The 21,811-nt window shown below is 40.4% G+C and overlaps 1 protein-coding gene across 7 annotated transcripts in view; it reads left to right on the top strand.

Annotated features, from left to right (window-relative positions):
• The window catches only part of LOC117242105 (GDNF-inducible zinc finger protein 1-like), a 23,988-nt gene extending 2,177 nt beyond the window's left edge, over positions 1-21,811 (top strand). For 3 of the 7 annotated variants that reach the window (XM_033508504.1, XM_033508507.1, XM_033508510.1), the window contains exons 2-7: positions 5,302-5,610; positions 12,309-12,452; positions 13,589-13,749; positions 14,780-15,067; positions 16,768-17,008; positions 18,154-21,811. In XM_033508504.1, the coding sequence (XP_033364395.1) occupies positions 5,302-5,610; positions 12,309-12,452; positions 13,589-13,749; positions 14,780-15,067; positions 16,768-17,008; positions 18,154-18,399 (1,389 nt within the window). In that variant the 3' untranslated portion in view covers positions 18,400-21,811. Of the gene's footprint in view, positions 1-17; positions 411-3,290; positions 3,319-5,301; positions 5,611-12,308; positions 12,453-13,588; positions 13,750-14,779; positions 15,068-16,767; positions 17,009-18,153 lie in introns of those variants that run through there. The other 4 variants (XM_033508508.1, XM_033508509.1, XM_033508511.1 and 1 more) reach the window with 4 other exon arrangements.

Genomic DNA, 21,811 nt, shown 5'->3' with positions numbered 1-21,811 from the left:
CTCTCTCTATCTCTTTGGCTTCTCCCTTCGTCCCACTCCCGTTCTCTTTCCCTCTCGTTCCCTCCCTCGTCCCTCTTTCTGGATATTGTATAGAGAACGTTATGCTAAAGTATGCATGCACGAGGGTCGGTCCAATGGTCAGGAATCTCGCGAGTTCGTTCTGCGGCAGCACGTATCCGGACGTATTTCTCCGTACCCCGTCCGTGCCTCGTGAGGGAGAGTCCGCGTGCACGTTACACTCGTGTACCGCCGGTACTGCGTAACTTCCGGTCGACCGGTAAACCTCCAAGGATCGGCTGTGCTTCTTCGTACACATAGTAATAGAAAAGCTCGGGGTGAAGCGTGCCCGGGCGATGATTTACCGTAATGACGATCGGCCTGAATCGCGGTAGGCCACCGGACGGGCATCCGTAAGAAGGAATCTTTCATTATGCTTCATTGGTTGATCTTTTTTCAAATTTTTGTTTTTACCCGTTGCTCGATGTTGGATATACCGTGTATACACGCGTAGCTTCCAGGATGTTCATTCGTTTCCTTGTCAGTTTAATCAGCTTGTTTGCTCGAGACTCGGCAAAATCGTCTTTTCTCGTTCGTTTGGACAATTGTTTCTTCTTCTTCTTCTTCTTCTTCGTCTTATTATTATTATTGTTATTGTTATATGTTGTTTGTTCTTGTTTGTTTCTCGTTTCTCCTTTTCTTTTTCTACTCGTTATCAGTGTAAGATCGCTGTTATGCTAAAAGTTACATTTGCATGATGTGTATTATTTTTATGACACGATCGATATTAACAATTGACACGATGAACGTTGGAAACGATGGCGATGTTTTTGATTTTCGATATTAACGATTTTTACTTAGCGTCCCGATGTCTCCGCGTTTCTCGCTAGGATTTTGTTCCAGTTTAGTTGCTATTTAACAAAGTTTTATCTTCGAGCTTCTCGTTTTGTTTTTCTGTTACGTAAATGGTAGCGTAGATCGGGCGAGCCGATCGTAAAGGACTTCTTTTTCTAACTGAAACGCAATTTCAGTCGTTCGGTACGCGCAGTGTAGATCTACCGTTCGGAGAAGTTACACCGATTTCCACGACATAATGTCGCGATACACAAGATAGCAGTATCGTACTTTGCGTTAGTTTTCCTTCGCCGAGCCAAATATTTTTCCAATCAAATTCTTTGAATATTTCCGACGAGACAGCTTTCCACTCGAATTTATTTGCTTAATTCGTCTCGCGTCTTTATTAAATACTCTCCGCGGCAGAAATTTGTTAACCGAAATAATAATAATAATAATAATAATAATAATAATAATAATAATAATAATAATAATAATTATTATTATTATTATTATTATTATTCTTCACCACGTTTTCCAGTTTATTCGTCGAGATTCTCTTTGCTTTTAAATCCGACCAATTTCACGTGGACCATCATGGTGTCGTCATTTTACGCTGCAAACTAACGCGCTCGTTCCAGCAAATTACGTCGGAAAAGCCTACAATACTATCGCGTTAACTATTCAAGAATCTCGCGTACGATCGTTTCGAATAACAATACAACTTTTTAATTCTCCTCTTTTGTCGCGGAATTCGTATTTATGTCAGTCGTGTGACGCGATTCCGGTTGGAAAATTATTCTGGAAACATTATCCGTGAAAAGAAGCGGAAATTCAATAGATGTTGGCTGAATAAAATATTTGTTTGCATTATTACTACTTGATTTATGAGATAATGCGCAGAATACCGCAAATGACGGCGACAAATAATATATTTCCTCGTTTCGCTACGTTCGTTACGTTCGTCGAAGCAGCCTGACGCGCGCACGGCGAATCGATAAATTGTTTAACAAATAACCCCATCTGCAAAGGATATTTTCAACGTTATTTCTTTAATTCTTCCTTCCTTCTCGTATTTTCAAAATACCGTTCACCCCATTACACGTTCCGTGTTTCGTTATGTTACGTTCGATGTCAGCGAGCAATTATTAATTCGAACGTATAAAATCGTCTTGCTGGCATATCCGAGTGCGAGAGAGGAGCCGATCGATCGACTTATTAACGGAGATATTTGTCGCGTTATTTTTACGCGAATTCGCTCGACGGACGAACGACGAGAGGGGATAGACGAAGCACCGACGTAATCAAAAGTCCGCCGGTTGTTTTGGAAATTTTTTAACCGGAACGGTCATTAAAATGATTACTGTTTCCCCTGCACGGTTTCCGCGTAGCGACGAACGCGTGCACCAACTTTCGCAAATAATGAGTTTTGAACTCGTCCATCGCCGGATCTATTTATTAAACATTACAAAATGCGCTGCAATTAAGTGGCGCGCTTCAGGCTATCCCATTCAAACTCCTATGCTCGAGTTCGTTTCGTTTACCTTTTCTTCTCTTTTCCTCCGTCGTTCTTTCGTTTCTCTTTTTTTTTTTCAGACATTTTCAGATAAAAATTAAAGACGGACTACGCGGATAAATAGCAAGTTAAACATCGCGCGATGAACAATTCCGCTCGACGATTAATCGTAAACGAAATCAAAGAAACACGTAGCAACGGTTTCAAACCGGCAGGATCTTTCGTTTTCGTTTGGTGATTTTTCGTATTTTTTTCAGCTGAATTTTCACGTTGCGCACGGTCGAACGCAATTTCATCTTTAACTTCGATGCTTGTCCCGTTTCACAGACGAATTCTGAAATTGCAAGCGTTTCCGCGTATCTCATTACGAAAATTTATCGTAATCCCCACACTCCACTTTGTCCCGATTCGTTCAAAAGCTCGTTCCCTCCGCGGATGAATATTATCTTCGTTAATTTATTAAGTATCACGTGGAAGGCACGACACGCGAAAGCAAACGTATTAATATGCGCGCGATAATTACGATACCATTGTGCGTAGCTTCGAGTTGTTCCCATCGGCTATCGATATCTTCCTGTGTTGTCTCTATTTCTCTCCCCTTTTGCTCTCGTTCTTCTCCGTCCCACGGTTCTCTTTTACTTGTCTTTCGCGAATTTCTTACCTTATAATTACGCTGCGAAGAGTATTTCGATAAACCGTCTTCTGGTAGATATTCGGTTGGCAACTAAGTGACTGCGGATTTTGGCATTAGATGGTAATGACAAAACCCGCAATCACTCGGTTGCCAACACGATACATCGGATCGATCAAACGTGTACATCAGCCGGCGAAATCGTTCGAGTAAACTCGTTTCCAAAAATCTTTCACGAGTTCGCTGCGTCTATACGTAATACGAAAGTTTTTCAAATTTCTCTCGCGCGATAACGTTTCACGCGAATCTAGAATTTTACGTAGCAGTTGTAGGATATTTGGTACGTTTCGATCAATCGATTCCATCCATTGCGTTAATAGTTCTCCACTGTCTGCCACATTTATTATACAGGGTGGTTGGTAACTGGTGGTACAAGCGGGAAGGGGGTGATTCTACGCGAAAAAAGAAGTCGAAAACGTAGAATAAACATTTTTCGTTCGAGGCCTTGTTTTCGAGAAAATCGACTTTGAATTTTCGCTCGGTACGCGCGCTGTACGTTATACGTACGGATCTCATTGTAGATCGCTGTCTCGATGGAAAAATGAAAAAAAAATTTTTATTCTATATTTTCGACTTCTTTTTTCGCGTAGAATCACCCCCTTTTCGTCTCTACCATCAGTTACCAACCACCCTGTATATCTTTAAGGTGGCATTCACAATGCATACTATACGTTTTTTTTTAAATTAAATATACGTTCACAATAATTATCTTCCGTAAAGGTTTGCGGATTTGTTTCGAGGGCCAGCGACGTAATCTCGACAGTCTTATCTCGTTAGAGAAGAAATGAAATTTCAAAACGTTACACGCGATACGTAGAATCGCGTACATGAAAAATGTTCTACTCGTAAGCAATCGAGTACTTTGACTGTAAATTTCTATTAGTACGCGAACCTCTGGGAAGTTAAATCGATCAACTCCGTCTTTTACCTGAATCTCTCACCTGCGTAAGCGCGTCATTAATATTCGATTCTCGGAAAACAAATTACTTACGTCCTCGAGTTCGTCCATTACAAGAAGATGACGTACAAACGATAGGAAATATCGAGACAAATTTCAAAAATTCGCTTTCCTCTGCTTTTCGATTTCTAATCACCACGATTTATACATCGAGATTCGGTTAACCGAGAAATTTATACGATCGATTGTTCCGACGAGTTCAAATAAATTTCGTCCTTGGGATATTTCGAACGATACCTAAATTATCGAGCCACCGCAAGACTTTATATTTTATTAAAGAATCTAATTCTATTTCGGGTAATGTCATCTATCGTTCAGCCGGCTCTGATTTCGACTAGCGAGAACGTTGCATAGACAGTGTGCACAGGTAGCGGGAAGCAAACAAAAATGAATATCGTCTTTTCCATTATCCGTGTCTATTTCAAACTCCCCTTAATCGACTATCGGCGGAAGTTTGAAAATAGTCTATCCAGCGTGATCGAATCAACCGATTCGTGGTGTTATTTAAAATCCTTTGTACCTCGATTTGGTATCACGATACCGAAGAGGTTGCGGGGCAAAAGTAGGATACCGTGGCCAAGTGTTCGTTGATCTGGTTAACAAGTACGCCGCGATACGGGGCGTACAAAGCGGCTCGCGAAAGTATCGCGATACCTTTACAAGCTTCTTACGCGTGTAAAAGATTTCGGAATCTCATTAGCTCCGTAACGAGACGCGACGATCGGGATTACGTTTCGATAAATCAAGTTTGATAGAAATTTAGAAACGTAAGAGAACAGAGGAGATATTTCTAAAGACACACTGTAGAAAGATATTTATTGGAAATACACGCTTCGTAAGAATAGTACAAATACCACGATGCTGGAGTTTAGTTCACTGTTCGCCATATCGATAAGCCACGTTATTTAGCGAGTCTATCTTCAGCGTTAGTTACACGTTTGATCAAGAACACCGTTTGCGTGCTACGCGTTCGCCAAGCGTACGTTTGCAACAATCGTCTTGCGACTTCTACCCGCGTTCCCCAATTTCTTTCGATATTTTAGTGTCACAGTGGCGATCTTCGTGAACCAACGTCGTCCAACGAAAATGTTCGTATAACGCGCGTGCCATACATCGATAAATAGATTTCTGTGACGAGTGTTCGAACGCTTTCGCGAGTTCGCTGTTCCTTCGCCACGCGGTTGCCACGTAACGTCGAATAAAATGATCGAGGATCACTGGACCTATTTGTCTCGTGGCGATAAATACCAAGGTGCTGGAGAAATCGGTCGCATCGATTAACGCGTTAATAATCGGTGCTTGCAGATGGAATATGGGATCTGGAGTTTTCACGCCGCGGGTGAACTTTGGGGTGACCCGCGTCTCGCCCGAAGGCACCCGATTCTACCATCAAGCGCGACACAGTTGCTGCCGAGGGCCGCGTTCGCCCTGAGCGGACTCCACCGACCGGACATGGTGCCGTTGCCGTTGACCTCTGCCGGGCCGCCCTACGGACCTATGGAATTGGTGACGAAAAGGGACGGTGAACGGGTCGCGGAGGAGAACGAGGAGAAGGAAGAGAAACAGGACGACGACGAAGGGAACACCGATCGAGCCGACGAGAACGATAATCAGGTATAATTTAGGATTATAATTCTTTTTTTTTTATTTGGTAGACTTTTTACGATCGACTCTCATTGAGAATCGTTGAGGTTGTTGGATGTATGAACAGAGAAACGCGTGGATAAATTGTAAAGTAGAAAATGTATTTTAATGCAGAAGTGTAAGTACTAGTAGGAATATAATTTGAGCTGGTGCCGATCCGCACGCTAGCGGTGTTATCCTATAGCTGAAAACCCATCGTCGCGTAAACTTGAGGATTGGGTGATAAAATAAAAATAGCTGAGTCGTAACACAACTATTAATTTTGTTTTAATTAAACTTTATTATGAATTCAGCAATCACAATGTAACACACACTGAATTAACATAAATCACAATTCACGCCAACCACGTTATGTAAGACTTAGTTACAACGATACGTTAAGTACGCGACTGTTACAAGGGTAGAGACCGGTAAAGATACGTCGACTATTCTGAGGATACAGAATAAGTGAGTTTTACCGACGATACTGTTACGTAAATTTAAGGGTTGGTTGATGAAATAAAATAGCTGAGTCGTAACACAACTATTAATTTTGTTTTAATTAAACTTTATTGTGAATTCAGCAATCACAATGTAACACACACTGAATTAACGCAAATCACAATTCACTGCAACCACGTTATGTGAGACTTAGTTACAACGATACGTTAAGTACGCGACTGTTACAAGGGTAGAGACCGGTAAAGATACGTCGACTATTCTGAGGATACAGAATAAGTAAGTTTTACCGACGATACCGTGTCTGAGGAAAGCTAGGGATGGGTGTGTCCAAGGACACGGGACTATCGGATTTGTCGATGGCAATTTTGATTAGGGAAGCTAGGACAGTAGACACCGTCTCCGATTGGATAATAAGACGGTTGGTGGACCAGGAAGGGTTTTAGCCGTCCTCGTGAGAAAGTCGCTAACGGAACATACCAGACGCGAGGAGAAACTAACTTTCCGTGTTAACCCATAGTAAACGATAAAGGTAAAAGGAAACTTAAGACAAGAGATACTCGCTCGGTCCGAAGGACCTTAACTATGAAAATTCCAAGACCCCGGTGGGTACTTAGGACTATCGAGGGTACGCGCCAAGGATGTGCAGACATCCGGGCGCCATCCTGTTCGCGGTGTGTGACTTGGTCTCCGATATGAATCGACGTTACACCATCGTCGCCTGTCTATGGTCTGCCTTCGTCCCAGTCTATCGTCTGTATCGTCTGCTTCGGTGCTTGAGAAAAGTAAAAAGATCAGACGTAGAGTTTTCTTAGAAGTGGTGACCACTTCGACAAGAATTATAAGTAAATTATTTTGGCGTGGTACCGTAACTTGCATTATAAGAGTTTACAGTATGTTTGGTTCTAGTTGAATCTAATGCTTCGATCTAAAGGGTAATGTCTTTTTAGTCTGCGGATCTGACTCGTCGTGGAGAGTAATTTACTTTGTAATTGAGTAACTAATGGGTTTTGGTTGTTGTTAATTCTTATATTATATATGTTACTGAATTTCGATATTTCTTCTTTAACTGTAGGTATCTTAAGGTCGCGATGTATTGTTTCGTTGGTAACATTTATATTTCTTCGAAAGTTCGGTACGCGGTAGGTGTCGTATCGTGTGAGGTTCGAAACGATGGACGTAAGTTGTAATTAGTTTATTTACGATAAATGGATTAAACAGATGTAGATTAAACAGGAAACGATGGTTGTTTAACGCCAACTAATCACAATAACGTATTACAATTAAGACAACTAGATAGTTCATTTGAAACTCTCGTCGCCACGGATCCAACGCTCTCTCGACAACGCTGGTGTCACGTAGGAGACACAAGAAACGAAGAAACCAACCACCGGTGATCTCGCGTCGTAGTTCGAACGTTTCACGAATAAGGTGAAGAAATTGAACTTTGTATACGATAATAGAATTTATTATGCGAATCCAACAGAGTGACGGTTCAAAGTGTTACAACAGAATGATTGAAAGTGTTACGAGAGACTGGGACGAGCGCTTATTTTAGAGGGTTTCTTTTACTGAGATTCAGTTCCTCTGGAGGGGTTGTCGTCTGGTGTGTCACATAAAATCTCAAGTCACAATTCAGATTATAAAGAAGCAAGAAGGTTGAGCCGAAACACGATTGTTAACTTTCTTTTTATTACACTTCATTATGCGCTTGATAGTCACAATTGAGTATACACTGAATCGACACGTATAAATTACGCTTTACTCTAACAACTTCGTATAAATTAAGTAGGCGACTGATCTAAGGATAGAAACCCGGTGAAGAGACGTTAACTGTTGGGAAGATGGAAAATCGGTAAAGTTTAGTGACGATGTTGTGGCTAGCGATGGGTGGGTCTAAGGACACGAAAAGAGCCGATTTGTTAAGGACAAGTTTTCATTAGGAGAGCGAGGGAAATAGACTTCGCCGTCAATTGGCTGATTTTCTAGGTTGCTGGGTGAGGAAAGGTGCTAACCGTCCTTGAGAGAAAGTTGCTAACGGAAGATACCGAACGTGAGAAAACTAACTTTCCCGTATCTTCCGGTAGTAGACAAAAATGTAAAGAACACTCGAAATAGAAGATGCTTGTTTTTGGTCTGAAGGATCTTAACCATGAAAATGCCAAGATTTATGGTGGGTCCTTGAGAATATCGAGGATTCGTAGCAAGGATGTGTAGACATTCGATTGCCATCCTGCCCTCGGTGTGCGACCTCTGGTCTCTGATGTGGATCCAGATGTGGTTGATGTTACAGGTGTATATCAGAGACGCATTCCGTTACTATTTGGTCATTGTTTCGATGACTGTGGCATGCAGGATGTTTAGCCTATGCCAATTACTGTTTCTGAGCTAATTACTGGTCTTCTTGAGCGTGTGACACTAACAATACTCTCTGGCACACTCTCTGGCTTCTCAACTCACACCGACTGTTAATTCGTTTTTGTCCCTTAGCAACCTCTTGTCCTTTGTCTTAGTCTCGTGCCTTTTGTCACAGCCCCACCACGCACGTGTTCCGCGACCCCTTGTTTATAATTCGCCCGATACCCCCCACAGGCTCCTCCTCCTTGATACTACGATACTATAAACAGGTATCGATATAGGCGACGGCGAAGTTTCTATTTTGTTGCTTTACTTTTATTCCATAGTTGTGTCTTATACCATAGCTGTGTTCGTTCAACGATAATCGATGGATTATATTTTGTTGAAATTTGGTTGTACGGCAGATATGGTACGTGTAGGGCTTCGAAATTTCAAGTAGCGTTTAGAATAATATGAGGCGGTTGGGGAAGGCGTCCGTGTTAGAATTTAATCTTGGAATTAAGATTAATAATCTGTGGAAGACACAATGTTTGCGTTGAAATAATATAATGTGATATTTATTAAACAATTATTACAAGAATTATAAATGTGCGTTCTGGAATGTAGACAGTTGGCTAGTTATTCACAGACTGACTGGCTTAGTGACCCATGGCCCTTGAAAAGGTTTAGAGCCCCACTCTCTATGCAGTAATGAGTGCGACCTGTGTGGGTGTCCGCGTGGCGTCACATGTGGCACAGAACCTTCTAGTAGCTTCTCGACGTGCCCATCTAGAATGTTCCATCCATATCCTCACGCTTCTTCCGGCGAATTTTCGAAAGAGCATGCACGTGCTAGCCGCCGTGGTGCATCTCACGAACGCACGCTAGTGGGGACGGCGCAGGGCAACGAAGGGAAGAATCCGTACGATCAATTACCTTATCTGCATGCGATTGATATCCAACAGTTGTATTCCAACAGTCCGCAAGAAATTCTCCCGATGTTCAACAAGAAAGGTTTATTAAACTACTCAACGGTCAACGATTAACGATCAACGATTAACAATCGAGAGTTAATAATCACGTATCTCGAATTGTGTTTGCTTCGCTATGACGCTAAACCTTTGGCACTTCGCAGCTCGGGGCACAATGAATCTTTTGTTCGAAACCAAACGGATTCTTTTCTTCGTCGTCCCTCGATATTGTCACGTAATTTTTAGGGTTGGTTGGTGTAAATAAAATATAGTTGAGTCGTAACACAACAATTAACTTTGTTTTAATCAACCTTTATTGTGAATTCACCAATCACAATGTAACACGCACTGAATTAGCATAAATCACAATTCGCTCCAACCACGTTATGTAAGACTTGGTTACAACGATACGTTAAGTACGCGACTTATAAGGGTAGAGACCGATATAGATACGTTGACTATTCCAAGGATACAGAATAAGTGAAGTTTTACCGACGATACTGTGTCTGAGGAAAGCTAGGGGTGGGTGTGTCCAAGGACACGGGACTATCGGATTTGTCGATGACAATTTTGGTTAAGGAAGCGAGGGCAGTAGACACCGTCTCCGATTGGATAATAGGACGGTTGGTGGACCAGGAAGGGTTTTAGCCGCCCTCGCGAGAAAGTTGCCAACGGAACATATCAGATGTGGAGAAAACCAATTTTCTAAGCTAACACGTGGTAGACAATAAACGTAAAGGCAAATCTAAGACAGGAAATACTCGCTTGGTCCGAAGGACCTTAACTATAAAAATGCCAAGGCCCCTGGTGGGCACTTAAGACTATCGAGGGTGCGCGCCAAGGATATGCAGACATCTGGGTGCCATCCTGTCCGTGGTGTGTGGCCTGGTCTCTGATGTTTTATTTATTTGTTGAAATTACAATCAATTCTCGCGTTGAGAATTTTCAGTAATTTTTCTGGCGTGGCGCAGTGACATGGCTGTTTATTTACAATAAGTTAATACTTATTATAGATAGGTATAATTTATAAGTATTATAAGTAAGTGCATATGCTTGATTTGGATAATTAATTGAATCTGACGTTTAGGTCTAGCGGGTAGTGCCTCTTCAGCCTGCGAGTCTGGTCCGTCGTATCGAGTAGTCCAGTGATTAGGGGGTTTCGGTGTTTGTTGATTCTTTTGCTGTATCTGTTGCTATATTTTGCTATTTCCTCTTTGACGGTGGGTATCTTGAGGTCGCGGTGTATTGTTTCATTGGTTACATACCAAGGTGCGTCAATTAGGGATCTTAGCGTTTTCGATTGAAAGCGTTGGAGTATTTCAATGTTGGAGTTGCTTGCTGTTCCCCATAGTTGGATTCCGTAGGTCCAGACAGGGGTCTCTGATGTGAATTGACGTTACAATATCCTCGCTACGCGCGCGTTTATTAGAAGTCCGCGACGATGGCCGCGTATGCATTCTTGCGAATATTCGGCGAAGGAACCGTAGGGATATCGATGGTACATTAGGTCTTACGCTTTGAAGGTACAGCGCTTTGTGTCGCGAAGCCGTTGGAAAGTTGCGTGGTCGAGTGCCGCCACAAATAGATAGAATTTGCAGTATCGTAAGTAGATAGGAAAGATTTGCGTTATCAGATAGGTAGGTAAATTTTTTTTTCTTTTTTATTATTTAATTTATACTTTACAATTTGTCCAGCTGGACATTTGGCAAATTTTTCTAACTTAATTGATAAGTAACACGTGGATGGCTACCCCCAGTGAGATACCATCTTCGAATTTGATTATTTTATTTCTTTAGTGAGATGAGTGTTTGTTTGTTAAGTTATGTACCTTTGAGGTAGGTAAATGGCGAAGATTTATACTTCTTGTTTGGAATTTGGATGCAACGTATGACGTCCGCGCGGCTGAGAACCATAGTTGCATATAATTGTGAATGTTATAAACAGATAAATAGAGGAGGTTCGGGGAAAATTGGAAAAATATGTTTACGTATGGATATAATATCCTATGGAACTTTTCTATCCCTTTGACGTATTGTGAGTATATACAGGGTGGTTGGTAACTGGTGGTACAAGCGGCAAGGGGGTGATTCTACGCGAAAAAAGAAGTCGAAAATGTAGAATAAAAATGTTTCGTTCGAGGCCTTGTTTTCGAGAAAATCGACTTTGAATTTTCGCTCGGTACGCGTGCACTTTGTCGCGTCTCGTTACAACGGATCTCACTGTAGATCGTTGTCTCGATTGACGTTATTCTTTTAATTTTTAAAATTTTTATTCTACATTCTCGACTTCCTTTTTCGCGTAGAATCACCCCCTTCCCTCTTGTACCACCTTGTTACCAACCACCCTGTATAATACCTTAAGACATATTTCGGGTGAACGATTCGTAACGTTTTAGAATTAGGAATATTATTAGGCACGTAGGTAAGCAAAGGAAAGAGCAATATAATCTAATTCTGCTCTCTATTCTGTTCCAAAGCTTCAAATTAGATTCGATGTCAGGCCATTAAATTTGCAGAGAGGACCTATTAGTGGTTCAGATACTTGAAATACACCGCGAACAAAAGATTCCAATTTCTCTTCAGACAAACTATGTTTTTCCTTTGAGAAATGAAATCTTGCCCCTTCGTTGTGTATTTTCGCTAAGCATCCTCTCGTGTAATTTCATTTTCCTTCGAAACACGTTCCAATTTTCGCGAACATTGCAATTACCGTTATCACGAGCACTAAGACTTCTCGCTATTCCGTTATTCCGAACGCTAAGACTTTCCGTTACTCCGTAGCTGTTGATTAAGCTACTTGGATCGTTAGCATAAAATCAGAAAACTTTCCAAAGGTACAGACAAAGTTTGCGCTAGAAACACGCGGCTCTTGTTTCCTTTCTAAATAACGCCAAATACATAAAGATTCTGTTTGATCCTGTAGACCAGCGTACCGAAAGAAAATGACGACAACGAAGACGCTGGAGACGAAAGCGACACCGGAAGTACGAACAGCTCGCATCGCTCGGCCAACAATAATTTATCCACGAAGCTGCTCGATCCCATGTCCTATCTGACTTTCGACAAGGTTTGTCTATTTGAAAATACGTATCTGAGAAATACTACGTACAAGCCACCCTTTTTAATTTACCCAAAACCGAATTAAATCTCAGTCGAGTTACTTACATTTACAATATCGAATTTTCATTTCTATATACGTACATATTTCGTATATTATACAGGGTGGTTGGTAACTGGTGGCACAAGCGGAAAGGGGGTGATTCTACGCGAAAAAAGAAGTCGAAAATATAGAATATACATTTTCCTTTTAATTTTAATTTTTCCATCGAGACAACGATCTACAGTGAGATCCGTTATAACGAGACGCGATAAAGTGGACGCGTACCGAGCGAAAATTCAAGGTCGATTTTCTCGAAAACAAAGCCTCGAACGAAAAATTTGTATTCTATATTTTCGACTTCTTTTTTCGCGTAGAATCACCCCCTTTTCGCTCGTACCACCAGTTACCAACCACCCTGTATATTCTGTGTTTTACATATATATTTTACATCAGACATAGTCTCTGATATTTTACGCGTACGTATATGTATTCTGTATTTTATAGCATCGATATCGTCGATGACGTTGGACGCGTAAAATACAAAACACGAATTAAAGTATTTGAGAACGGGGTAAATGAAATTCTTGTAGACTGTCTATGATCCAATGCCACCGATTCGGTGTTGGTAGCCGATTGATACCTTACGCGTTAATACAGTCGGAATGTAGTCGAAAAAGAAAATCGTGTCCGTGGAAAAACCTGTATGTGCCAGCTCGTAGACGTAGAGAACGTTTGCTCGAAAGCAAAGAAATAATTAATCGACGACAACTAACAACGATTAACAATTAATCTATCGATACTCGTATTTCTCTCTATGGAAACGATGGCGCGACATCATCTTCTAGCGTTATCGATAAATTATTTAGCTTTTCATTATCGCTACTATATACTACAGCACTCTCGTTGACGCGTAAAACATTTGCCAACGAGAAGATCAAAGTTTCTCGATTTTGGCGCTCGCAGTGTTTTCTACAACCGCTCTTCTCTTATCGTTCGAATCTTTATCCAAAGCATTACGTTATCACGTTACAACGTTATTACATATATTTAGCGAGCGATTACATGACTGAACAAAAGTAAAGAGAGATTTGCTTTCGTAACAGGATGGAACGGTTACACCGGTTCTTAATGGCTGGGTCCTCGGCGCTTATACCGCCATGCTTGGAAGACTCTCAGCAGCGACCGCGGCTCTCGAAGCTACGGAAATCCCCAACATTCCGTCTGACAGCGACTCCGAGAGCGAGCATTCGTCTTACACCGAGAAGTATGCGTTCTTTTGGTTATCAGCCACTTTTGCCAAACTCCTGATCGTCTTACACTTTACACCGTAACGCGCTTAACTCGTCTCGCCTAATGCGAGTCGAGCATTTAAATTCTTGCCTTCTACGGTTCAGGTCGGATAAGACGATGCGAGAGAGACCGGGATACGAAATTATATGTATATATATATATATGTATTGTACGTATGTACGCGCATCGAGGCAACGAGATGTTTGAGCGCAAGGTTTTTATTTAACACGCCATGGAATCGATAAAACGAGACCAATGAATCTGTCCAGTCGGAGGGCGAATCTTCCTCCCTGTTCAACAATGCGAGCGCGTTTCTGATATTTCAAAAATTCAAAGATAAATGGCGTCGTAAATCAACAGCTTTGAAGGATATTGACCAGCGTTGAGTTACGACCGATCCGCGAACAACGATTACGAAATTTAAAAAATAGAAAGAAAGAAAGAAAGAAAAAAAGAAAGAATCTTTTTAATTCCGTAGTGCTCCTCGGGTGGAGCGGCCTTGTTTTTTCACCAGTTTCCTGTACCGTGATTTATTCCTTTCTTTGCTTTCTCTCGTTGGAATAGCAAACTTAATCGAAGAATTTCACGTGGAAGTTTAAAGAGAAAGTTGATACCGATCGTTAGAAATTCTATGGAGTCTTAGGAAGAAATTAATAATTTCTTTGGATTTCCTTTCGACGCCAACTTTATCAATTTCATCTGCGAATACTTTATTCTCTACCGTTTCTGTCTCGGCGTAGCTCTGGCTGTTACCGTTATTATCTTTACGCCGCGAATATTCTCTGCGAATTCAAACCGTTACGAATATAACGAAAGAAACTTCACTTTGGATATTTTATATATTTCTCCGCATTACGTTGTACCCTGTATATTTCTGTAGCTACGTAAAAATCCCCAGTCTCATAATTATATTAAGTCTGCTTTTCCGTTACCTTGTTACTCGCTTCTTGTTTTACACTCGCCCCTATTATTCCAAGCAATTGAAATTCACCATGGGCTTTCAGATCTCGAGGTAGCAGTCCGAACGTAAGCAACGCGCATCGCGGTTATTCCTGTGGTTCCTGTGACGTGGTGGCACCAACGAGGCCAGCTCTGCGAAAGCATATCGTCGATTGTCATCCACCGGTACCCAGCGCGGAAACCGGAGAAACGAAAAGTTGTCCGTCCTCGGGCTGTGACTTCACCACGAACAGCAGATGTGAGATGGAGACTCATGTAGCTGCACACGTGGCACAGGGTATGACGCCCACAGGGAAGAAGCGTACACTGGCTTTGCAACGCGTCAGGTATAGGTACTTAGCGCTTGCTTCGATTACTCTACTTATATCTCCTTGTTCTTCGTATCGTTCAAAGTGATTAGAGAATCGTAGGATCCGTAGGATGTTATACGACAGGACGATACGCTTATTGCGACGTTAAACGTTTAAATAGGATATTACGAGTGGACGCTACGTATTTCAGAAATGAGAAATTCTCTGATTATTTTAGACAATAAATACGTCCATTTAAACCGTCCATTCTATCGTACGTAAATTTATCGGCTCGTAACGAAAACAACATATTGCGTGTAACGCAATTCTCAATTTCTGTAAGCAAAATATTTATTACATTACGCAATTCTTACAAATATCCGTGTAATTATATCACAGAAGTACTACGTCTAATTAAATTGATTGATTGAATCGGTCGATGTCTATTCGACAACAGCGCAAGATACAAATAGTTCTGTATAATATCGTTTCCTCTGTATCGTGAATCTAGCTTCGCCATCGTTAAGGTGTATTATGCTATTTGATTTTTAATAGTTACAAAAATTCCGTTCGCGTGAAAAATAAAGTTGAAGGTCTTCGTGTATGTACATATATACAGGGCGGTTGGTAACTGGTGGTACGAGCGGAAAGGGGGTGATTCTACGCGAAAAAAGAAGTCGAAAATACAGAATAAACATTTTTCGTTCGAGGCTTTGTTTTCGAGAAAATCGACTTTGAATTTTCGCTCGGTACGCCTGCACTTTATCGCGTCTCGTTACAACGGATCTCACTGTAGATCGTTGTCTCGATGGAAAAATTAAAAAAAATTTTTTATTCTATATTTTCGACTTCTTTTCTCGCGTAGAATCACCCCCTTTTCGCTTGTACCATCAGTTACCAACCACCACCCTGTATATATGAAAAGGTCGAGTATAGAATTTTTTTTTTTATTATTTATTAAAATTACAATCAATTCTCGAGTGGAGAATTTTCAGTAATTTTTCCGGCGTGGCGCGGTAACATGGCTAATTATTTATAGCAAGTTAACACTTATAGAATCGGCTATGTCATAGAATTGGGAGTATAGAATTGAAACGAAATTTATTGAAAAGACACCGTGTAATTTGTTTGCGTTTAACTTATCTTTCAGACGAGCTAAGTAGTTCCGACTTATTGTACCTTTGAATGTGCAGATATGAAAGGGAGGCTAATTATTTATAACAAGTTAACACTTATAGAATCGAGTATAGTTATAGAATTGGGAGTATAGAATTGAAACGAAATTTATTGAAAAGACACCGCGTAATTTGTTTGCGTTTAACTTATCTTTCAGACGAGCTAAGTAGTTCCGACTTATTGTACCTTTGAATGCGCAGATATGAAAGGGAGGCTAATTATTTATAACAAGTTAACACTTATAGAATCGGGTATAGTTATAGAATTGGGAGTATAGAATTGAAACGAAATTTATTGAAAAAACACCGCGTAATTTGTTTGCGTTTAACTTATCTTTCAGACGAGCTAAGTAGTTCCGACTTATTGTACCTTTGAATGCGCAGATATGAAAGGGAGGCTAATTATTTATAACAAGTTAACACTTATAGAATCGGGTATAGTTATAGAATTGGGAGTATAGAATTGAAACGAAATTTATTGAAAAGACACCGTGTAATTTGTTTGCGTTTAACTTATCTTTCAGACGAGCTAAGTAGTTCCGACTTATTGTACCTTTGAATGCGCAGATATGAAAGGGAGGAGTATCGGTGCTCGTTATGCTCGTACGCGTGCACCATCGAGAAAGCGTTCCAGAGGCATTTGAGGGCACACGCGAAAGGCACGGCGCCGGAAACGAGGGTGAGCTGCGCTGTGTGCGGCGCGGACAGATCGTCGGAAGTAGATCTGAGCAGACACATGAGAAGGCATCGCGACGACCGATACTTTTGCTGCGACATTTGCATCTTTCGCACGGTACAGTTAAAAAAGGTAATATTTTCCCTCGGTACAAAAGAGAACTTTGTTATTGGGAACGTCGACGCGCATAGAATTCCGAAGCAACGACACAACGACAAGCGTAATCAATGAACTTGGATTGTTTGGAATTCTGGTTGAGTGAAAAGCTCGTATAATCCGTGCACGATCGTAAATTCTACGATACGCGTGCTAGTCTTTTGAATTTCGTAGAACGCTCGGGATACGCTCTACTTTCACCTGTAAATCAAGAGTTTCGTTCTATGTAAATACGTATATCGTACGGATCTACGTACGAGTTTTTCCAACGACTTTTCGCTCATCCATGAATATATTTAAGACCGACGTACATATACGGTTACATTGTAGTAACGAAAAGCTTCGACGAGGCTTCGAGACGTCAATCTGTTATTGCCGTGGCGATGTATTATAAAATGTAGCCGATGAGATCGTGTTACATAACGGAATCGTAATTCTCGGCTGCAGCCTGCTTTTACACGTAATATTCGATACATATTAATATCGAGAAAAATGTACTGTATTAATTGTAGCTCGTTATAATTTCGCGTGTAAGGTTGTTTATCATACGTCGACATGATTTACATATTCGTATAAAGTTTCAAAGAGAATCGCTGCACGATATTAATTATTTGTTCGTAAATTAGAGTACATTATACTTTTATTAATATGTATAAGTCATTTATGAGAAGATAAAGCACGATCATTATCGATTGACACGGATCAGTTCGTTTTAGAATTCTATACGATATATTTCACGTATATACCTCGAATTATACGTTATTTCATAAAGATATTTCCATATACGGTGACTACAGAAATGACCAGCATTTGCATATTAATTAATTAGACGAGAAATTTTCTTAAATGTACATATATCGATTTATTAACAGAACGTGTTATGAAATATGTAGCATGAAAATGAAATTTAGAGTCTGATTAAAAAAAAAAAAAAACAAACGGTTCGTTGAAGAATAATGATATATGCAAATACTTTCTACCACAAATACACCGTATGATCTTAATTTGTCCTGCCTCTTGTTACTTGTTCCTATAATCGTTCGTACGCCCATTCGGCTTCGTTTATCTCGTCTATTCTCTATTCGTAAACTCGAGAACAATGATCTTCTGTCTTTGATCAGCTCATCCAACACCGACGAATGCACACGGGCGAGAAGCCACACCTTTGTCCACACTGTGCGTACCGAAGTGCACGCCGTGACAATCTGCGTAGCCACGTTAGACGAGTGCACAAGAAGGAGAATTTATATTGCGACACGTTCAGTCCACGCGGTATGCTGTTGACACCCACTGTCATCGGAAGGGACAGTCCTCTGGTGCAGAGCCCGGAATCCTCGCCGTCGTCCAACTCGGAATCCACGAACTAGCGAAGCAACACGCGACAGGAAGCTTGAAGAGGGAACGTGGAAGTTGTGGCCGGGGATCGAGCGGTTCGTCGTTGTTTTACACGTCCTAACTTTGTCAATACTGCGACTTATAGATTTTAGAATCGCGGAGGAGATTTTACATCGGCAACGAAGATCGTGTCATCGCTGTACGAGCTGCTTGGAAAATCGGCGTGTTTGATCGTTTTGAAGATGTTGTAAAATTATTAGCATCGATACACTATCTTAAAGGTACATAAAAGGAGGATAGATAGCCTTGGAATGTATAATTTAACGAAATTGGATGATCGGCAAAGCGTGGAATTAATTTAGATTTATTTTTGAAATTTAGTTAAATTTAGGCGAAAGCTAACGATAGAGGAAATTACGCGTACAAGAAGCTTTAAATACGCGAGATTATGAATTTCAAGCGAGACTAGCGACAGTGAAAATAGTCAGAAGTTGTAACAGTAATTTGGAAAGGATTGCAACTCGGTTTTTAGCTCCGCTATACGAATTATATGCCTACGATCCTGATAATAGACTATAATAAGAAGTATACGAGTAATAATAATAAAGACTCAACTAAGGAGAGTGCGTGCAACTTCTGGCTAATCACGATCGACCTTGCCCTTAGTACGTAGGAATTATGTAGAGAATTGCATGCGAACGTCGATAATTCAATCTAGTCTTTGAATTCTAACGTGATCTTATTATTAGCTGATTTAATTATCAAAGTCTGTTCGTTGATCAGAACGTTGATGAACGAAACTAAAGCTGCGCAATGGTGCTAGAGTCGTAGACTGGATTATAGAGGAAGACTGAAGTAGATGCTTTCACGGTGTGATATTCGTCCTTTGTTTCCCTTTACGCCGTGATTTAAATGTACTTGAATCAGCGATTATTAAGACTGCTGTCCTGATGGCCGGAGAGATTCTCAGATATTACAGATCGATACGTTTTACGATTAATCGATTAACGATTAGATAAACGATTAGGTAAAATTCGAAAAGAAAGAAACACGTAAATTTAGCGAAAACCAACTTTATATGTAATTGGACGAATTTCGTGCGAAGATCATAGGCGAGGGACACGATAAGCGTACCCTTTGTTGATTTTCTAATTTTCACGTCATTTTATGATCTTTCATATTTGTGTCGAACGGAAGAATTTTAACGTGCCATAGCTGAGAATGAAAACAACCAGTTAGGTTCAAAGATGTGAGTTTTTTAAAACGAACTAATAAGTCGGTGAAGTTTTGTGAAAGATATAAGTATTGAGACAAGCGATATTTTAATATGATATAGACAAATTTCAAAGAGAATGGAAACCGACTTCTTTTTAAAACTGTTCTCTTGCAAAGAGTAGGAAATGCTACTTATCATCTTGCTCGCCTATAGTCCTCGTACTCGAACGTGTAATTCAGCGAATTAAATTTGTTACAGGAATTAAACGTATCGATAACACTTATTTACGTAATAGGAAATCTCTGGTCTGTAGGAAAGGTGCTATTTTGCGAAGATGATTTTACCGTCGCGTCCTTCCATATTTAAGCTTCGACTATAATTATAATTGTCCAGCTGTCTAATTACGATCGTTGACGGTATCATTGACAATGATATACATTGTTATTCTTATTATTACGTATCATTACACATGCTATTATTACTGTTTAGCATAACACGAACGCGGTACTATTCTTACGGGGTAATGGAGATCGCAACGATACGTTACTATGTAATAGCGTGTATACGGTGTGTTCGTTAATTGAGGAAAGAGCAGTCCGTGGTAAATTTTATCGAATTTTTCATATAGATAACGATAAGTGACGTGAAAGTCTTCTGTTGGCGGTCGATGATATAATATACGTTCGCTTTAAATAACTTAGGTAAAAAGAGAAAAAAGCAAAAAACGAAGAAAAAATATGCAACAACAGCGTTGTTTAACTTTTTCTCACGTGTTAGATAAAAGGAAAAAAAAAATAGCTAAGGAATCGTACAAGCGTGTGCATCGAGCACAGAGTGCAGGACTTTCCAACGAAACTACAATACGCAAGCAAACTTCTTATGTGTCTCAAGTATAACTCTTAAGTCGAAAGCTATAGTAGTTCGAAATGCAAACTATTAAACGATTGTCGTCTGTAATAAGCAAATTCACCGACGTTCTCCCGAGAGGGAACATCGGTTTTACTCTGTCCTCACTTGACGCCTATGGAAATTATTATTAAAATATTGCAAATTTTTTCTCTCTTTAGGATCGAACACCGTCCCCGAAATGAAACGATTCGATTTGTCTGTCGTGCATTTTCTGCGAGAAAGAAAAAAGCAGAGAAAAGGGGGAGGCGATAAGGCGAAGCCCAATATACATATAACATAAATGTGTGTCAATTTTTAATGTATCATAACTACGTTCTAGTCGATAACGGTTTTTATGGGGGGGAAGATAACAAGGCACGGGAAGAGGATCTATGCTCCTCGATGCGCAACGTTATGGCTGCGATTAGTACGCTACATTTTTTCTCGTCCGAGACGGCCATATTTTGCGTTTCGCAAAATAAGAAAAGAACGAATAAGAAGCGACTGAATTACGGCGGAGAAAAATTATTACGATCGATCGAATCGATAAAAGGGACGAGCATCGAACGATTTCCACTGTGAGAATTTTAAGTCGTTGATAAGCTCGAACGGACGTTCGAAATTATTTCCACGAACCACGTAGCATTTCGAAAGTTGCTTGTATCGTTGCTTAAAATAATTAGCTCCATTTGTTCGAATTTCTCAATAAAGAATTGGCATTACGTAGTTTGGAATTATCTTAAACGTGCAAATCAAAGACCGAGTACGATCACTTCGGTCGTTTTTTAGCTACGACTTTAATCCTCTGACTATAATAAGATATTTTAATAATTTGTATGTATGACAAATTATAATTGGAATTTTCGTATACGAGGAAACTTCGTTAGAATTTGTCGATCTTTATTTCGAGTAAAACAACGTTCCCGTTGATAATCTTAATTTCTACAATGTAGTCGCGACACTCTGGTTGGTTTAACGCGCGATCTGAAATTCCAATTTTCTCGTACACGTTCCAATTGATAAGTTTGAAGATGTAAACGATGCTCGTAGAATTGGATCGATCGTAAGAAGAATCATCAACGTCACCTAGAGCCTGTACACATTTTCTCCGCCTACTATGATACGTGTGTTACGTGTACAGTATACAATACTTTCTTGCTTTTTGATATACGTATATTACATTCGAAACGATACTTTATATTTGTGAGACGTTTATTCCAACGGCGTGCGCGGCGAGTTCGCCATATCTTTTATAAAAGCGTAGTATGATTTTACACGTAATAATTATGACGCACGTGTGCAACGTGGCTCCCTTGGTCGTACGAAAAGACAAGAAAAGA

The sequence above is a fragment of the Bombus vosnesenskii genome, unplaced genomic scaffold (assembly GCF_011952255.1).
Source record: "Bombus vosnesenskii isolate JDL3184/JDL3185 unplaced genomic scaffold, Bvos_JDL3184-5_v1.1 scf7180000016263, whole genome shotgun sequence".
In the NCBI taxonomy this organism is placed as follows: domain Eukaryota; kingdom Metazoa; phylum Arthropoda; class Insecta; order Hymenoptera; family Apidae; genus Bombus; species Bombus vosnesenskii.
This window is presented reverse-complemented; position numbering and strand designations above follow the sequence as displayed.